This window comes from Odontesthes bonariensis, chromosome 14 (assembly GCF_027942865.1).
Source record: "Odontesthes bonariensis isolate fOdoBon6 chromosome 14, fOdoBon6.hap1, whole genome shotgun sequence".
Classification (NCBI taxonomy): domain Eukaryota; kingdom Metazoa; phylum Chordata; class Actinopteri; order Atheriniformes; family Atherinopsidae; genus Odontesthes; species Odontesthes bonariensis.
The window spans coordinates 30,621,050-30,640,543 of NC_134519.1; the positions used below are offsets into that span (position 1 = coordinate 30,621,050).

The 19,494-nt window shown below is 42.9% G+C and overlaps 2 protein-coding genes across 2 annotated transcripts; one reads left to right on the forward strand and one right to left on the reverse strand.

Moving 5' to 3' along the window:
* Nucleotides 1-213: 213 nt before the first annotated feature.
* Nucleotides 214-9,296, forward strand: LOC142399546 (protein crumbs homolog 1-like). Its single transcript, XM_075484269.1, has 8 exons — nt 214-217; nt 1,716-2,687; nt 4,991-5,541; nt 5,686-5,851; nt 7,141-8,056; nt 8,154-8,195; nt 8,286-8,408; nt 9,044-9,296. The coding sequence occupies exons 1-8, from the start codon at nt 214-216 to the stop codon at nt 9,294-9,296; spliced, it is 3,027 nt and encodes a 1,008-aa protein (XP_075340384.1).
* Nucleotides 9,297-11,128: 1,832 nt separating this feature from the next.
* On the reverse strand, nt 11,129-19,147 carry LOC142399370 (uncharacterized). Its single transcript, XM_075483992.1, has 10 exons — nt 18,990-19,147; nt 16,965-18,100; nt 16,592-16,697; nt 16,351-16,498; nt 16,186-16,233; nt 13,880-13,957; nt 13,560-13,697; nt 13,378-13,461; nt 12,604-12,654; nt 11,129-12,515 (listed from the first exon to the last, which is right to left on the reverse strand). The coding sequence occupies exons 2-10, from the start codon at nt 18,019-18,021 to the stop codon at nt 12,399-12,401; spliced, it is 1,827 nt and encodes a 608-aa protein (XP_075340107.1). The 5' UTR covers nt 18,022-18,100; nt 18,990-19,147; the 3' UTR covers nt 11,129-12,398.
* Nucleotides 19,148-19,494: the final 347 nt, after the last annotated feature.

Consider the following 19,494-nt stretch of genomic DNA (forward strand, 5'->3'; position numbering starts at 1 on the left):
GTCGGACCCCGAAACAAGCCGCTCGTCTATTGGCTGGTGCAGCTTTTGTCCCCCAGAGGCGTAAACACACGTTAGTTTGTTTGTTTTTTTAAGCAAGAGAAACCTGACAGTGATATCCCTTTCAGATAATTAGTTTATGCATGTTACGCATAAAAAAATGTGTTCCCAAACACAAATGTGGCATTTAGAGCGCTTCCCTTGCACCACGGCATCATGGGTAATGTAGTTGAACGCTAAAAGCTGTCAAACTAATTTGGCTTTGAGCTTTTTTACTTCAAGTTACTTGATCCTAAAATATTTCAAACGCCTACAATGACCATGGACTGCACCATGTGTTGTTACTCATCACAAATGAGAGCCATAAAATGCAGCTTACATATAAATACAGAGGCCATTTTACCATGATGGTACTTTAAGTTTAAATTGAAGAATACTTTGCATACAGGGCTTTTATGACACAGTTTTTAAATTGCTGTCGCTGAACACACATAGTTATATTATCATACCTACTATTATTTATCATTCAGCATTTGATATCTTGAACTAAGCTTCATTGCTTCAAATTGCTGCTTTTTATAAGATAAATGTATTCTTTTGCTGGAATAAAAACAGGTTTCCAGTCATATTTTCCTGTATTTTCCTAGATCATGTATAATTATTAAAAAAAACCTTCAGCTAGTCATGTAATAGTTTTTGGTTTTTTTTTTTGCTTTTGTAAAAATAAAAATAAAACTGTATACCACCGTAAACCCTGTGTCCAACCAAACATATGATGAGGGGATTTAAAGGAACAGCAGTGCCATTAGAATATTAGTGAATAGACCAAATGTGCTTACAGTAAAATTACTTGTGATGACGGCAATGACGTTTTGATTACAGAAATGCCTCTCAAATTAGAACCATTGGCCTCAGTTGACTTCTTTTAAAAGACTGAGCTTTGATCAAGCCAACCAAACAAAACCAAGGGCATAATCTGCAGCCCATATGTCTGAGCAGATTCACAAATGCACTCGCGTTAATGTCTATGATTCAGGGTGTGTATGAGTCAGTTTGAATACAACTCTCTCCAGGAAAATTGATTCTAATTTGTGGCTCTGCTTCATCACTTGAGCTACAGCTCTGGACTCCCATTGCTATCACTTATGTAACAGAGCATTAGAGTCTGGGAACACGCTTGAAGTTGCTGAAATTAGTCTGCTGGATGCACCCCTCCCTTCCCCAACACGTTTAAGGTGTAAGACATTGTAAGTGCATTAGCTTAATCCCTTCTATCTAGCATGCGGCAGTCCAAACACCTCAGCGAACACATACTGAGGAGCAGAAGTGAAGATGGAACTGCACATACAAATATTCTTCACCTATCTTTGATCAAAAATGAAGATACTGCCTAATAGCTAACAATTTCAAGGACTTGTTAAGGACAATGTTGAGACTCAACGTGCATGTGTGGATGCTCGGGTTGCTCTGTGCAGGTAATCTTTGGACACTGAATTGTGTTGTGATCAGAGATGAATATCATTTGCAGTTGTTTGTGTCTATAATCCTGTGGTGGTCATTTCCCCTAACATTCGGGAGAACGTGTTGAACATGTGGTTTAGTGCACAGCGCTATATTTTTAAGACTAAAACAATTTGATTTATCTTGTTGTCTTGTTTGCTTCTCATCTGTTTTTTTAAGTATATACAAGTTCAAATGAATTATAATTGTGTCTTCAGGCAGTTTGAACAGTGAGGACATCAACAGATGTGAGCAGCAGCCATGCCAAAATGGCGGTGTATGTGAGAGCCACAGTGGAGGATTCCAATGCGTTTGCTCCCAGCAGAGTCAAAATGGGCGACTATACGGCGGGGACAACTGCACCGTTGTACTTTCAGGCTGTGACGATAACCAGTGTGAGAATGGAGGAATATGTTCTCCCCTGCTTATAATTGATGAACACACTTACACATGCATCTGCATTCCAGGCTACACAGGCCCTAAATGCCAGACTTCCACTGTCTTCTCATTTGAGTCCCAAGGCTACATGTACATAGAGTCACAGCAGCTGGACCCAGAAGCTCCTCTTAATGTGACTTTCAGCTTCAGGACAGAGAGACCAACTGGCACCCTCTTTCAGCGAAGAGTGGACGACCTGCTGCTCAGCATTGAGCTGGTCAATGGACATCTCTGTCTCCTTAGCCTGAGAGGTCAAGGCTCCAGCACGCTGGTTCAAGAGCTCCCAGAATATTTGTCCAACAAAAAGTGGCACACAGTAGAAGCATTGCTAGGGGGTGTGGTCAGTCTCATCAGGCTGCTCTGCAGTGAAGAAAGTTGCACCAGAGACTCCAGCACTGAAGTCCAGCAGCTTGATCAAGCCACTGCTCTCCCTGAGCCAGGTGCCGTTCGTCAAAGCCTCTTCATTGGAGCAGTTGGGGGGAACTGGGCTTTGGGCAGAGCAATGGATGAAGCAGACTATCCGCCTGCTTTTCTAGGCTGCTTCAGAGACGTCTTCGTAGACTCATATCTTGTGCTGCCTGCTACAGTGCCAGAAGATTCAGGCGCCCAGGCAAACATCACGTTGCGATGCAGCGACAAAGACAAGTGTGACGACAGCCCGTGTCAGAACCGAGGGCGTTGTGTGAGCCAGGGCTGGAGGAGGTACACGTGTGAATGCCACAGGCCGTATGAAGCAAACAACTGTGCAGAGGGTAATACACAAACACATACACAGAATCTGAGTTCTCCTGCATTATTGCCCCTACCTACAGGAAATATGTCACAATTGTTTTTCACCTCTATTTGAATACGCTTCTGCAAAAAAAATAATAAATACAAGGCTTTTTTCATGGTTTCAATAATGAATAAGCATTTAAGGTTATGGAACAGTCATAGTTAGAGGTTCTATGTTGGGAAACTGAGATTTTGACAACTTATACGTTCATCTGAGCCCCTCTTCACAGTCTTTGCAGCCTTGTGACATCATCGCTTCATTGAACCAATTTGGTCTTATTGTAGTAACTACTGTGACCACCAGAGGACGCTGTCATGATTAAATATAGTAAGCAGTCCTTTCTATGGGAGTGGAGTTTTGTTCTGAAGCACAGAGTAAAGACCACTTTGAATAAGGTGCGGGTACCAAATGTGACAGCAAATTAATGTTATTCACTGTTTTACTCAAAATATTGAGGAAATGATGACAAATAACCTGTATGCAGAAAAAAAGAAGGAATTATTATTCTTTATAATCATTAGATTAATCCGTTCATGTAAGTACTGCATTTAGCAACATTTCTTAATGTGGGTCAGATTTAATTTAAACAGAATACTGAACTGCATAGAAATCATTTGACCATTTAAATACCGTGTTTGTGAGGGATTTTCAGCATGCTCACCTCGTGAAATGATACCACAGTAAGCAGAATTACATGAAAGCGTGTTGTTAAAACAGGCAAAGGTCAAGTCCGGTTCAGCCACTTTTGTGTCACTGTAAAGATCAATAGATCGCTTTAAAGAGAGCCACCCTGTAGGATAAAGTTAGACAGGTGACTTTAAAAGAGCTTATGGAGTTTGTAGAAATAGCCCAGTGTTCAGCCAAACAGCTTTTGAATTAGAAAGTATTCAGCAACACCTGCACCAAGGATTAACAAAACGTGGGTTTTACTTGTGACTAGGAATGGATTAAACCATGGAGAGGTGTTTCTTTTAACAGCTTTTTCTCTCAATAAACAGAGGGCGATCTTCAGTCAAATGAATCAAAAATAGATGTTACTGTTTCAAAAAGAATATTAGCTCATCTTGATTTGATCAAGCATTTGATGGCAGCAATTTGCCTACTAAAGTTGGTATAGGGCCACGTTCACCTCTCTGTAGCATCTCCTCTGCTTTTAACAACGGGCCGTTTCTGTCTGTGAACTGAGATGACCAGTTGCTGGACCTTTTGTCTGATAGAGTATTCAAGCTGTTCATCAGTCCTGGTTCATCTTTGTGCAATTTGCGCTTCATGTGCAAAATGTTTTGAGTTGTTGAAGATGTGCAGGTTGGCAGATTTGCAAGTAACCAGTTCCATCAGAGATACAGTTCTTTTAACTGATTGATAACAAACAAGTGTGATAACAAACTGGATGGTCCCTCTCCTCTTTATTCCGGAGAACGCATCGTCAATAATTCCAAATATTGATTCATGAGACCACAGAATAGTTTTCCACCTCGCAATAAGCATTAGCCCGAGAAGATGATGGCATTTCTGGTTCATGTTCACTTAAAGCTTCTTCTTTGCATTATAGAGCTTGAACTTGCTTTCGCAGATGACTCAGCGAACTGTGTTTACAGACAGTGATTTCTGCAAATGTTCCTAAACCAATGTATTGATTTACATGACAAAATTATGCATGTTTTTAATTCAATGCTGCCTGAGAACCTGAGGAACATGGATTTCCTATATCTAATTTCTGCCTCGTCTTTTAGAAACCAAGATCTTTTGATGCTGTTATGTATTATACTCTGCCTCTTAAAGGTGCTGTTTTTATGCCCCATCATGTGACGGATATTTTGCCTATCAGCCTTACAACATTTAAAATGTTTTATTGTGAATACATTATTATCATTTTATGTTTTTATTATAATTTTTTTTTACGATTCTAAAATGATTGCATTCTGTTTATATTTCACATGTTTATTGATGCTAAAAATGAAAACACCAAGCCAGGAAATAGTCCAACATTTGTAAAATTCTTTTGTTTCACAGGACAAAGTCTGTTATCTTTAGAGAAAGAACCGTGCTTATTTTTTATGTTTTGACAAAACTAGACTTGCTCTCTCCATTTTTACCACCTAGCATAATGTTGGCTAAGCTAAAGTTGTGCTACCTGAGGTGTTTTATTCAAGAAACCATTTTTAGAGTGTTGTTATTCTTAACGGGCTAATAATGTCTCGCTTTGATAAATACTCTCCCCCCCAGGTTTCTTTTAATTTGCCTTTCATAACTTTTTTTCTCTTCTCCCTGAACCCTCAGAGTACATCACAGCGAGATTTGGAAACAAAGACCTTGAAAGCTACGCTGTATTCTCATTAGACGACAACCCCGGTGATACTACGATTGTCTCCATGTTCATTCGCACCAGACAGTCCAGCGGGCTGCTCTTCATCCTGGCAAACAGCACCAGCCAGTACCTACGGTTGTGGCTGGAAAAGGGGAAGGTCAAAGTTCAGGTTAACAACTTTGAGACCCTTGTTGGTCAGAATGTGGTCAGTGATGGCCATTTCCACCTGGTGACTGTAAAGCTTGAGGGAACAGCAGCTAGTTTATACCAATCAGCCCAAAGTCAAGGCTCCATGACCATCAGGCACATCCAAGCCCATCCTGGGGATTTGGTTTTCGTTGGGGGGCTTCCAGACCCAAGAGCCTCTGCTTCATTTGGTGGCTACTTTAAGGGATGTGTCCAGGATCTGAGGATTAACAGCAAACGACTACAGTTCTATCCAATAGCAACTCCAGTCGAGTCTTATCATTTGGAGAAACTTAGCAGCGTTGCGGAAGGATGCAGCAGTGACAATGCATGTGCTGTGAGTTATAAGAGTGTTGTTATGTTGATGATATTGTCTTCACTGATCAGGCCACACACTCTCATCCCTTACCTGTACTAAAATGAAAGTGGACATTATAGAATACTTATGGGACACTGACTTATTTTGTTTTCTTTGAAACAGACAAACCCCTGTCTCAATGGGGGGGAGTGTTACTCCATGTGGGATGATTTCATCTGCAGCTGTCCACCCAACACTGCTGGGCAGCGCTGCGAGGAGGTGAAATGGTGTGAGCTGTTGCCCTGTCCTACCACTGCTGTTTGCCAGCTCCACTCTCAGGGGTTTGAGTGTAAGTAGTAGAACATTGCCTTGAAAATGTATGTACAGGGACTCTCTTATAGATAGTATACTATATACTTATTCTTAACTCCCTCCATTGGCTTCCTGTCCTTTATAGAATTGATTTTAAACGTTTAATGTTTGTTTTTAAAGCTCTTAACGGCCCGCCCCATCATATTTATCTGAGCTTTTAACAGTCCTCAATCCTGGTAGAGCTCTGAGGTCAACAAATCGATTTATGCTGGAAGTGCCCAGGTCAAAATACAAACCCTGGGGTGACCGAGCCTTTTCTGTCGCTGCCCCCAGGCTCTGGAATAAGCTCCCTGTTGAGCTGCGTCTTATTTCTGACCTGGGCCTCTTCAAATCTAGGCTAAAAACCTACTTATTTAGGATTGCTTTTAATACCCAGTAGTATGATGACACTTTTATCTTATTTTATCTTATTTGATTGGGTGTATTTATTGTTTTCACTGTTCTTTTACTGTTTTTATTTGTTTTTACTTATTCTTCTCTTTATTTATTACCTTCTGTAAAGCACTTTGGTACATCGTAATGATTGTCTGTAAAGGGCTGTATAAATAAAATACATTTACATTTACATATACATATACAGCCAGAATTAGTGTTCCTTGTCATGATCTACTAGAAAAAGAAAAAAAATCCTCAAAAACGTGACATGATATTAAATCTGCACTGCACTCACTGATGAGAACAGACTGATTAATTACAGTGTGGCTAATTACATGGGGGAACAGAGCTGAGGCAGGGATCCTACGTAAAATACCTCTAAGGCGTAATAATCCCTGAACGGATTAGTTCTGCTGCCACATGCCTGTGGTGGTTTATGGTGAAAAGTCTTCCTGGACAGGTCACATGTTCTCGAAAAGAAGTGGAGAGGAGCCTTTGATCTGAAGTAGCTGCCAGTGCAAGTCATACTATACGCACTTTAGATACGTTTTACGTAGTCCATTGTATCGTTTAGCATATAAAACAAACAATTTCTCCTTTTTGCCAAAATCAGAACAGTTCAGCTACATCAAAAGAAGTTTCGATTCTTTTTTTTGTCTTAGTTTCTGATTCTTGGTTATTTTTTGAGTATTTTATTGTGATTGAGAAAAGCATAAAGGGATACTAAGTAAAAAATGAATAAATAAATAAAAACCACAGTCTTCAGAGTGTGGTGGTATTTATTATATATTTTCAATTAGTGACACTAATTTTCTGCATGTCTTTGAATTTTGCTGCGTTTGGAATGTTTTTGGGCTGCACCACCAAGTCTTTTCTTTTTCTCGACCACAGGTTTGTCCAATGTGACATTTCGGTCTGACAGCAGCATTCTGCATTATCGCAGCAATGGGAAGATTAAGCGCAGCATCACCAGCGTTTCCCTCAGCTTCCGCACAAGACAGTCTGCTGCCACCTTGCTTCATGCACAAAAAGACTCGGCGTACCTCACCATCTCCCTCCTGAACTCCCAACTGGTAACAGAGCTCCAGGTTGGGGCTGATGAGGACTCCCCGAAATTAACAGCTCAAAGCCTGGCTCCACTCAGTAATGGAGAGTGGCATATTGTGGAGATCAGCATGGAAATACAGACACCAACATCCCAGTGGATCATGATTGTGGATGGAGACAAGACGGCCATGAGTATGTCCAAAACAGCTGTGGAGGACCTGAATTTTCTTAAGGACGAAGCAGATATCTTCCTGGGAGGAAGAAGCCATAACTCTGGCGTGAACCTGTCAGGGTGCCTGGGTCCTGTGGAGATTGGGGGTCTTCTCCTTCCTTTCCACTTGGACACAGAGCTGAACCTCCCCAGACCTCAGGAGGAGCGGTTTGAAAGGATAAAAAACAATGCTGCTCCGCGATATGGCTGCTGGGGAGCCAGCGTATGTGGACCCAACCCGTGCCAGAATGGGGGTGTGTGTGAGGACCTGTTCGACCTGCATAAGTGCACATGTTCCTCTGAGTGGAAGGGCCCACTATGTGAAGACCTCAGAGACACTTGCAACTCCAGCCCATGTATCCACGGTAACTGCATCAACTTACCTGAGGGATTTCAATGTGAGTGTAAGTTGGGCTTCACCGGCGAAAGGTGCGAGGCAGAAGTCGATATATGTGAAAACAGCAGTTGCAGCCATGGCGCCACATGCCTCAAAGGCTTCCAGAGCTACACGTGTCTGTGCCCACGGAACATGACAGGCAATTACTGCAAGTGAGTTGATCTCAAATACACCAGAGATAGCTCAAATTAAAATAAAAAATGGGGGGGTTAACAAGCTGAACTGATTTACAATCTATTTTTCTTACAGTGAGAAAATTCCTGAAATCCCATGGTACATTGAAATAGATCCGTAAGTACTTGCACAGAAAAAACTAACCCGTTTCCACAAAGCCAGAAGAATGTTAAGATGGAACTGACTCTGTATTTTTTGTCTGTCTAGGCTTCCTCAGCTGCCTGTATCTTCATGTATGGGTACGAAATGGAACTACAGCTGCTTTAATGGCGGAAACTGCTCTAAAGCAGGCAACACCTGTTACTGCCTGCCGGGGTTTACAGGACAATGGTAGGTCATCCAAGATGACATCCAATGCTTCTTGCAACACTTACAACACAGGCTTAAAATCTGATGTCACTGGAGCACGTTGTTGCTCTCCCCAAGTGGTCAAGAAAATGATTTATTGCCAGGAATCCTTTTTCCTCACTATAAAGTGATGGACTCCAAATAGTTTGGAAATGGCGTTATAACCCTTCCCGGATTGACGAGCAGCAACAACTGCTTCTCTTGATGCTGATGTCTTTCCTCCTTGGCATTGTGTTAACACACACCCGAATGCTACTGATCAGGAAAATGACAAAACCTCTACTTTTATGGAGGTTCTCACACTTATTGATGATCAATTAATCAAGTGCATTTGATTAGCAGCTCCTGGCTGCTATGTGCACTCTTAATTCTGCTTTTTGGCCATTTTTCTCAACATTAAACAATATTATGGTACCGTGTTTTTGTTGATCTGAGGTCGTATTTTCTTAATTCTCAAGACCCTGTGAGATGACCTTAAAATGAAACTCTTTGAATGAAAGATCGGCAGAAAACCTTTACTGAACAATGCAACATTTGTCTGCCATGACAGACGTCTGGGAGACTGTTAAAGTTCTCTGTTGTTCTTCTTTTTTTTTTGTCTTTTATTGTCTTTGCAGGTGTGAGAAGGATATGGATGAATGTGCCTCAGATCCGTGTATGAATGGAGGCTTCTGCATCAACTACATGAACAGCTTTGAGTGTGTGTGTGATATGAATTACTCCGGGATCTACTGCCAAATTGATGTCAGTGACTTCTACATGTACCTCTTCCTGGGCCTCTGGCAGAACCTCTTCCAGCTCGTGTCCTATCTCGTGATACGACTCGACGACGAGCCAGAAATTGAGTGGGGATTCCACGTCAACGAATAGACATCTACTCATCCTGTAGGCTCCAACTGGACGAAACACGGTGTAGAGGGTCGCACAGGGGTACTTAAAAATATGTTACCACAGCTGTCTGACTGGAGGAGAGACTTTTTTTTTGGCTGCATATAATAGTTTCTCTTGTCCTTTCCTGCTGGCAGATACCAGCCACACAGATGACTCTTTATTATTTCTGATGAAGTTGTACTCGTGTACGTTTTTCTGATCTCAGCTCTACACAAACCTGTTAACACGAGGAGCTTACAGCACCAGAAGAGACAATGCGAATACGAATACCTTTATTTGTCCCACAGTGGGGGAAATTTTTATTACATCAGCAGCAGCAATAGATAAGAAAAATAAAAAATAACAAAATAGTAAAGGAATTAAAATAACAGTATAAACACTATAAACAATATAGGACATATATACATAAATACATATACCGTGTTTTAACTTACACAATTGCACAGTTGGGAATATATCTGGTCGATATATTATTGCACATTAAACTGTTTCAGTCCTAGTGAGTGTGTGGTCTACAGGGAGCACTGCTGGTTGGGAAGTCTGACGGCTGCAGGATGGAAGGGCCTGCGATGGCGCTCCTTCACACACTTCGGGTGAAGTAGTCTGTCGCTGAAGGAGCTCTCCAGAGCTGTCACAGTCTCCTGCATGGGGTGGGAGTCATTCTCCATCATGGATGACAGCTTAGCCATCATCCTCCTCTCTCCTACCACCTCCACCGAGTCGAGGGGGCATCCCAGCACAGAGCTGGCCTTCTTGATCAGTTTGTCAAGTCTCTTCCTGTCAGCCGGCGAGATGCTGCTCCCCCAGCAGACCACTCCATAAAAGATGGCTGATGCCACCACAGTGTCATTGAAGGTCTTCAGGAGTGCCCCCTGCACTCCAAGAGACCTCAGTCTCCTGAGCAGATAGTCTGCTCTGGCCTTTTCTTGTAGAGAGCACTTGTGTTGTGAGTCCAGTCCAGTTTATTGTTCAGATGAACACCCAGGTACTTAGAAGATGTCACCATCTCGATGTCCGTTCCCTGGATGTTCACTGGTGTCGGGGGGGCAGAGTGATCGCCTGCGGAAATCCACCACCAGTTCTTTAGCTTTCCCTGGTTGATCTGGAGGCGGTTCCGCTGGCACCGGTCCACAAAGTCCTGCTGGAGTTCCCTGTGCTCCTTGTCGTCCTCATTAGTGATGAGGCCGACGATTGCAGAGTCACTGGAGAACTTCTGCAGGTGATCCTCACAGTACTGCCAGGTTTCTCCAGGTGAGAGAAAGCTCGATGTGGGAGGAAGATCACAGCGTCATCCACTCCAATGCCAGGCTGGTAGGCAAACTGCAGTGGATCCGACGATGGGCTAACCAGGGGACGAAGATGGACAAGGACCAGCCGCTCCAGGGTCTTCATCAGCTGGGATGATAGTGCCTGTAGCTGCTGAAGTCCTTGGGGTGTGGGGTCTTGGGCACAGGTACCACACAGGATGTTTTCCACAGCTGTGGCACCCTCCCCAGCTTCAGGCTCAGGTTGAACATGTGTTCAACAATCCCACACAGCTGATCTGCGCCTGGAACTGATGCCGTCTGGACCTTTGGCTTTTTCTTGCCTTGATCTTCTGCAGCAGGTTTCTCACCTGGGTTGTTGTGAAGGACAGGTTGGAGCAGGGGGGCTGTGTGTTGGAGGGTGTGGGTTTTGGGGGGGGGGGGGGGGGGGGGGGTGTTAGTGAGCTGAGTGTGGTGGAATGGAAGAAGGTGAGGGAGGAGCAAGGGCCGCGAGCTCTGGTTGCAGAGAAAGGGGGCTGCAGCATGGAGGACTGGGCTGGGGGAGGGGGTCAGATGGCTGATCAAATCTATTGAAGAACATGTTCAGGTTATTTGCCCACTTTTGGTCCACCACCACTTGGGAGTCAGGTTTCTTGAAGCCAGAGATGGTTTTCAGGCCTCTCCAGACTCTATTGGTGTTTTCCTGCTGCAGCTGATCCTCCATCAGGATCTCTCTGATCTTCCTTCTCAGCAGTCCCTGCACAGCCTTCAGCTCATCCTTATTTCCTGACCTAAAGGCCCTCTTCTTGTCCTTTAGTAGAGCCTTAATGTCAGGGTTAATCCACGGTTTGTTGTTGGAAAAACACCATACTGTCCTGGTGGGTGCAGTGTTTTCCACACAGAAGTTAAAGTAGTCAGTTATACAGTTTATTAAGACCATCAATGGAACAGGAATAAAAAATTGTGTTCATCTGATGTACTGAAAGAGTCAGCAGTAGAAATGTCTGTTGTGATTTATGTGGTAAAGAATGAGATATTTAACCTTGTTTATTACATTAAATAATCTGGTTCTCATCCTGAAAACCAAACATTTGAGAGCTCTGTGTGTGCCTTAAATGTTCACTTTGTATCCAGAGAGCTTCCTTCTTAACAGTGTGATTTTCTAACTGTTTATGGGACACCTTCACATAAGTTATTATTCACTGGATATCAGTAAAATTTACATACTCACATATACTTATTGAACCGTAAAATAAACTGACATAGGTTGTTCTGCATGCAGTGCATACATGATCTGATGCTGAAGAGGAAAACTTCAAATAAATGGAAAATGTTTGGAAAACCAATGTTTTTTTGTTTTTTTATTCAAAACATTATCCTTGCATTTCTCTGATGAAACACAGATATTTAACAAAGTTCATTGTTCCATTCGGTTATCTGGGTAAAGTATGAAGCAGTGTGTGAGAATGGAAATCTGTGCAATAAGGTGTACAGATGTTTGAACAGAAAATGAGTAACACCTGAACATACACAAAGGCCACGACAGATTGAGTAAGGCTGTTCTGGTGTGCCTCAGATCCGTTTTTCTTAAATAATTATCCTGATTTTTTTATTGATCATAAATAAATACAGCAATATTACAAGAACTGGGGATTACTCTGAACGGTGCACCAAATATCAGACTGGACTTCCACATACGCATTGTGCCACTGCATGCACAGTGCTGCAAGGTGGTTGCGGAACTGCTCATGATGCACGACAGAGACATCCGAGACTGCACCTTTCATACTCGAATCAGAAGCAGCGCCCGTCTTCGCTGACAGCAGCAAACGCCTCATCAGTCCTGTACATGGAGCTTACAGTCACAGAGCTCTTTATAGATCCTCTTCCGTATCTTTGGTATGTCCCTTTGTGAAAACTGGAAAGGTCTTGACAGAGCGAGGCATCTAGAATACTGTAAAAGAGAATGAGTTTGTACGGAGTGAGCAGCGGACACATATGCCTGCAGTCATGCATGTAAAGCTTGACAAAACATGACGTACCTCCAAGACAAAAACTCCACAGTCATTCTCATTGGTCTGTTGAGGAATCTTCTGTGAAGGACAGCAGGGGAAGAAAAGACGTCATGTCAGCAAGTGGCTCTGCTCGCTCGTGCTGTCGGTACGCCTCTGGGGCGATCCAAACACAAGTGGACAGCTGTGTGCGTCTCCAGCATCTTGAGTTGAGTAACTTGTGTTTGGATCTCACTCATCCACATTATCAAGCAAATAAACAGAACTGCGCAAAAGTGTTTTTTCTTCTCCAGACTTTCTGATGGTCTTTCAAATTTTTTCCTTTTGACATTGGCTGCTTTTTCTATTAATTTTTAGTCAAGTACTTGAACTCGACCATTTTTTGAGGACTGTAAAGCTACTAAAATGAACTATGAATCATTCAAGCATTAAAAAAAACAAAAAAAAACCCACCTAATTCAAGGGTGCAAACATTCACGGCACTTACTTCCTGTTTTCCAGGGAAATAGGAGAAGATATGAGGGGTGGTTTAAGGTTTTTTTTTTGCACAGCACACATACATGACCAAATATGCTACCATTTTTAACCATTAGGGGGCATCAATGTGCTTCATTTTGCCTGGATTACAGGATAGTTTAAAAAAAAAAAAAAAAAAAAAATGAGGATATGAAAGTCTAATGCAGTGTTTCACTTTAATGTGACACCACTGGAGCAAATGCCAATTGAGTGAGCGCTCCGACAGCGCTGACTGGGACACATTCTGCTCCTACTTGCTAAAAATGTGGCAACATCGACTCGGCGTACCTCATCAAATGACACCGTCCAACCGTCTTCAAAAGCAATTTGCTGCTTCTCTCTTGCTTCTGTCATCAAGTATTTCAGGATGTTCTATTGGAAATAAAGCACCATGAAATAGTCAGTTTTTCCAACAAAAGCCATTGAAATCCAAGAAGAAATAAGCAATGGTGTTTTGTTTTTTTTATTACCCTTGCAACTTTCAGAAGTGCATTTCCTTGAGAGTCGTAAAGGCAGATTTTCTTTGTGGCGATGTCAGCTGTCACTAAGCACCAGTGAACCTCCAGGTGGATGGGGACCAGAAGAAGGCTCTTGGAAAACAAATCCACCTGTGCAAGAGGGGGGGGGGGGAGGAGGAGAGGGGGGGGGGGGGGGGGAAATCGACATTTCTTCTGTCATTCACTCGTCTTAAAATGCTGATCACATGGACTGAAAGGCTATAGTGAAAGCAAACAGTGAAAGCAATCTAGAGAATAATAAGGTATCACATCATTTCCAAGTTAGGCCTAACCTGCTTTGTCCACCGCTTCACACCGTCATAGCCTTTGGTCATGAGCTGCCGGTGGAAGAAGCTGTTCAGGAAATGGACCTTGAAGTGGAGACATAAGGAGAGAAAAGTTAGAAATCTGTGATTCAGAAACGAAGTTTGACACGGTTAAACACGAGATTAAAAAAAAAATCTGATCATAAACGACTTGAGGTGCATAACATAACTAACTAAAGGAGTAGGAAAGGAAATAAAGGACATAAAATGAAATATTATTTCCACTGGTAACATCAGTGATGCAGGGGCCAACGTCAATGCAGTTTGTTTTTCCATTGGGCAATTATACATTTCACACTGAACGCTGTCGGCTAAATTTTGCGATATGAGCAAAGATCTACGTGACAGAGGTTTGATTTGATAAGTAACAAACTGACAAACAGTTTATTACTTCTGCTATCACCACTTTTTAAGCACAAGTCAGCCATGTTGGATTTGAAGATTCAACAGATTTATTGTCAGGTGGTTTTGTCATTATAATGAAATTCTTGTTTTGTCCCTTACACCTGTCACGCGTAAAGAGGAGGGAAAAAAAAAATTTGATTGGTGTTGTATTCAGGAGTCTAATGGCCTGTGGGGAAAAAGATTTTTGTGAGCCTTGATGTCCGTGACCTCACACTTCAGTGTGAAGAGGCAGGGTTGTGGATGCGTGCCGTTTTGGGCCCTCGACGACCCTGGTGTGCTAAGCGTCCTGTGAAACTGGATTTACAGTTGACGCGCTGCTCACGGCGCAGCCGACCCGTGACGTCAAAATGACGTTTCAGGCCTGGCGCTTGCCTTAAAAAGACAGCGCAGCGCGTTGTCGTGCACCAGTCGATTTTTGTAACTTGGCGGCGCCGAGAACGACGAACCGGATGGACCAATTTGAGACCAGGCTCAGTCAGGAGGTGCGTTTGTAAAGGGCACCTGCACGAAAACTGCAGTGAAACAGCACAGGGAGCACGTAAACTCCCAAAACTCGTGGACAGAGATCGGCAGAACTTTTGGGAAAGAGGGAGAGTTCTGTAAGAATGTGTGGAAGAAGCTACGGGACAGATACGTGAAGGCAAAGAAGAGGGCAGAGACTCAAAAAGTGGTGATGCCGGGAGCTTCAGACCTTCACCTCATTTAACTGAATTAAAAAAATGTAATTATCCAGATACTGCAGCAGTATCATTAATGTATTCCTGCTCTTGACAGTGGCATTGTTTTCTTCTCGACTTTCGTGGTTGTAGAGTAGTGGTAACCTTCACGTAGCAGCGACACCTCTGTGACGGAGAAAATTGCAACTACTGGCGCATCGACTTGCGCCACTATATATTACCGGCACGAAATCGTGATGTCATCAACACCGCTCGCGCTAGCAGACGCGGCAACCATGCTAGAGCCTTGAGTGCTATGACCACATTGAATGCTGAACTGTAATCAACAGACAGCGTTCTAACATACGTGTGCTTGTTCTCAAAGTGTGTGAGGACTGTATGGACGGCAGTATTGATGGCACGGTCAGTGGACTGGTTCTATCGGGATGCAAATTGTAGGGGGTCCAAGGTGGTAGGGATAGACTTTTTTTTATGTAGGTCATGACTATGCTCTCGAAAGACTTCATTATAATCGGGGTGAGTGCGATGGTACGGTAGTCATTCATGCAGGTTCTTCTTCGGGAGAGGCACAATAGTGGTGGACCTGAAGCAGGTGGGCACCAGTGTCTGAGCAGGGGACAGGTTAAAGATGTCGGTAAGCACGTCAGCCAGCTCTGATGCGCACACCCTCAGTGCCCGCCCCGGGACATTATCTGGGCCAGCTGCTTTCCGTGGGTCTGTCCTCTTCAGACTCATGTGCACAGAGAGAGTGTATCCGGTCTTCCCTCTGAGTCCTGGTGTTATAGCCGAGGGGCTCAAACTGAACAAAGAACTCGTTCAGCTCGTCTGAGAGTGTGCTAGAGGCACAACGACTTTTTTGCCTATATTCCATTATATTCTAAGCACAAACGCAAAACAAAGTACAAAAAGTAGATAAACTGCTCCGACAGACACTTTTATCCAAATCAACTTACAAGTGAGGAGCAGCTTGGAGCCCAAATGTGCATGATGGATTTCAGTATACTTCTAAATAAATTAAGATGCTCTAACTTGCAAGGTTCACACATTCTACAGAGTTGCTTTAAGATGTTTCTTATGGTAGACTTTGATCATTGAGAATGCTTTCCTCCTGCGGAGTGTTCCTCACTTGGATGGATGTAGTGAATGCTTTTTCATTTGATAAAAAGCAAAGACATGTTCACATTGGATTACCTTGTGACGGGAAGACTCCATGATCAATTCTCCATACATGTTCATAACCTTCAGCAGAAACAAAATATATATTCAGGGTAACAACTCAGGCAATTTTTAATCTGCTAATTCTCATCTCAAAAATCTACATGAAATCTGAAAATTTCTGGTGTGTTTGATGATAACCTGATCGTTGAGCCAGTTCTGATCAGCCAGTGTCACCAAATCCTCCAGCGTCACTATGTGTTTCTTGTAGACCACCCGAAAAGAGGGGATGAGTTTCTCAACGATCGTCGCTCGGTATCTGGCAACCTCCGAGGAGATACCATTTTTCCTGCACAGGTAGCAAAACATCAGTTTATGCAGGAAGAAAAATCAATCCAGGTGCAACACCCAATTGTTGACACATCACCACATCTAATCTTACCAGTCACTAAAATCAGAGTTAAACTTCCTCTTCAGATGTCTCAACACGTCGCTCTTATGGAGAGGGATGAAGCTCCCATATGTCCTGTAGAAGCCAGTGAGAAATTCTGGAGATAGTGGGAAACACCGTCATCTCAAAAAGCTGTGCAAAACGGACACGTAAACCTGTAAACTGTGAGGGCTGAATGGGATTACAGACACTGCACTTTTTATTCCACCTGGTTTCACATTATTGCCTTTTTTTTTTACCACTGATTTCAGTAATTCAGCAGCCTTTTGTGCCTCTGACGGGACATCTGTAGTGGTCAATATATTGCCTGGCCAGCCAAGTAAGATGGGAACCCAACAAAACCAAAAGATAAAAATAAACATACCTTGGATGTCTCTCCTCAGTGCGTTCAAGCCGACATCAGTCAGAGAGGACATGATCTTCTTTTTGCCGACTGTCCCATCAGCATCTCCGTCTGTGGTCTGCTCCTGAACTTGAGGGGCAGTGCCGTCTGGTTCCTCTAGTCTTTCTGCTCCTGGTACCTGGTACTGTGCACTCTGCTCACATGCTTTATTATCTGTACACTGCAGAGGTTTAACAGTGTGGCAAAGTTTTTTGTTAACTTCAATAAGCTGTATCGAAGACTCTGTGATCTCAGACAGCCCTGCGGGTGCTGGGATGGTTTGACTGACAGAGCCAACAGAAACTTTGGTGTCCATAAGCTGCGAACAACTGGAACCAACAAGCTCTTCTGAGAGTTTGTCGGATTCGCTCTTCTTCAGCAGGCCGTTCTGCCCGCTGAGGGCAGCTTCCGAACAGCCAGCATCACATCTAAGAGGTGACGCCAAGGCTGATGTTCTTACTTGTGAGTTCTGTTTGTTCAGTGTGTGGCACGTTACAAGTTTTTTTTTTTCCTGCGACTGTGTCTTTAACGCGATGCATTGGCCCGAGCCAGAGTCGACGCTGCAGGCTCGTTTTCTACCTCTAAATATCCAATAACGGCACTTCTCTCTCCTCTTCCTCCACATCCAAAGCTGTAATTTACAATACAACCGCCTCTTGGCCCGTCTGGACAAATGAGTCACTCCCTTTATGGAAGACATGAATCTCCTCTTCTTCCTTAGGCATTTTGCTTTCCTCCAGTGGTTCTGTGTCTGGTGCATCTTGCAGAAATTGAATGGTGAACAATCGAGACTCACATAAAAGCATTCAATGATGGCAGTCCTTCTTTCTGAAGCACAGGTGGGTGTGAGTCCACCCTGCAGCAGCACTGAAGTTGGAGTCAATGTTTCCTTCTTTGCAACAGGCAGATACTCATTTTCCAGGCCATGGTCCACTGTCTCAGATTTCCCTTGATGCTTCTGGTCATCAGCTCCAAGCTGTGCCAGAGCAGCCTTGATAATGGATGAGGTGAATGGAGGCTGAGGTATCTGAAGGGTCATCCACCAACTGAGCGGATTACTCGAGCGGTTTTCTGTGCACCTCGGTTCCCTGTGTGTTCTCTTGCACTCTGAACAGCCGCTGCAACAGAGAACCCGTGTTTTATTTAACACTTGAAAAAGCAGCAGTTTACTAAACTCGTAAATTTGTTGACATGACACATACAACTGAGCTTTAAAGGAGTTAGAAAAGTGTAACAACAATATGTGTCCCGAAAAGCTTGGACCCCATCTTTCAATGGGATCCAGAAGCTTCACGAGTAACACGGATTCCAAAAGCTCTGCAGATCCACTTTTGAATTTACTATGTAAACTATTAAAGAACATTTTTTTCTTCCCATTAAGTTGAATTACTCATATCATCCCAACTTTTACGTAGTGCCTCTACTCAAGTTTGTCTTTAATTATGACTACATCGCGAATTTTTTTCTTTTACCTCCAAGTACACTTTACTGACACCATTTCTTGATAATCGGTTAAAACTGGAGAATCTCGAACCAACGTAGAGAAACGCACTCAAACTCGGTGAAGTAAAAGTCTAAATGTAGGAATTTCACTTGAAACTGGATTATTCTTTGTATGTACAATTTGCTTTATAAAAAAAAGAACAGTAGGGATACTTTGTAATTCACTGCTGCAAGTCGCTGCTTGACAATACGACGTACGCCCGAAAAACTACATTGCCAAAGCTCTGAGTGCCAGTTTTAATGTTGTTTGTGAAGGTGAGCAGCACGTGCAGCATACTCTACACAACACATGTAACGCACGCAAAGATCTGCGTTCACATACACACCTGTTAACACACAACAATGCTCGAGTGGCTACCGGTTGTTAAAGGACACTGCATGGCATAAAAATAGATTTCCTCAAGACACGTGTAACCAAGCGAGGACTCTGGCTATTTTAGCCACCAAGCTAGGTTTACCCACATCACAAGGTGGGCTACAATCTAAACACACACCAAGTCTTACCGTTCCTGCCTCTTTTTTCTTTTTTATCCCGCTTTTCTCTTGTACAGGTCTCCCTTGACGAGGCAGTGGTGAATAAATGCACTTTTTTTCTTTTTAAATAAAATCACAATATTCAACCCGTAACGAATGTAGCAACATGGACCCAATACACTGAACACTGAGTCGCATATGAAAGGCGTCACTCTCGAGCCGACCAATTAGATTTCACTTTCCTTGAAACCGACTGAGCTTGGCATAAACTATTATGCAGTCAAATGAAGAAAAAAAAGCACTCCGTTTGTAAACAGGATATTATCAAAAAAATTACTCCAGTCTTTTCAACATTTTAAAATTAGATAAACATAAATAACCTATCATTATTTATTTAACAAAGACTAAGCTAAAATGTTAAAGCAGTGCGTGAAAAACAAAGTATACCCTATGACTGAATAGCTTCTAGAACTATTTTCTGTCATTTTCTGTATGACTTTAGTAGTCTCACATTGTTGTGGAGGAATTTTAGTTC

Coding starts and splice junctions, on each gene's coding strand:
- LOC142399546 (XM_075484269.1), top strand. Junction 2,688..4,990: donor AGCAAACAACTGTGCAGAGG/GTAATACACAAA, acceptor CTGAACCCTCAG/AGTACATCACAGCGAGATTT. Junction 5,852..7,140: donor CCACTCTCAGGGGTTTGAGT/GTAAGTAGTAGA, acceptor TCTCGACCACAG/GTTTGTCCAATGTGACATTT.
- LOC142399370 (XM_075483992.1), bottom strand. CDS start 18,021: ATGACCCTTCAGATACCTCAGCCTCCATTCACCTCATCCATTATCAAG. Junction 13,698..13,879: donor TGAAGCGGTGGACAAAGCAG/GTTAGGCCTAAC, acceptor CCTCTTGCACAG/GTGGATTTGTTTTCCAAGAG. Junction 12,516..12,603: donor GTGGAGTTTTTGTCTTGGAG/GTACGTCATGTT, acceptor TCTCTTTTACAG/TATTCTAGATGCCTCGCTCT.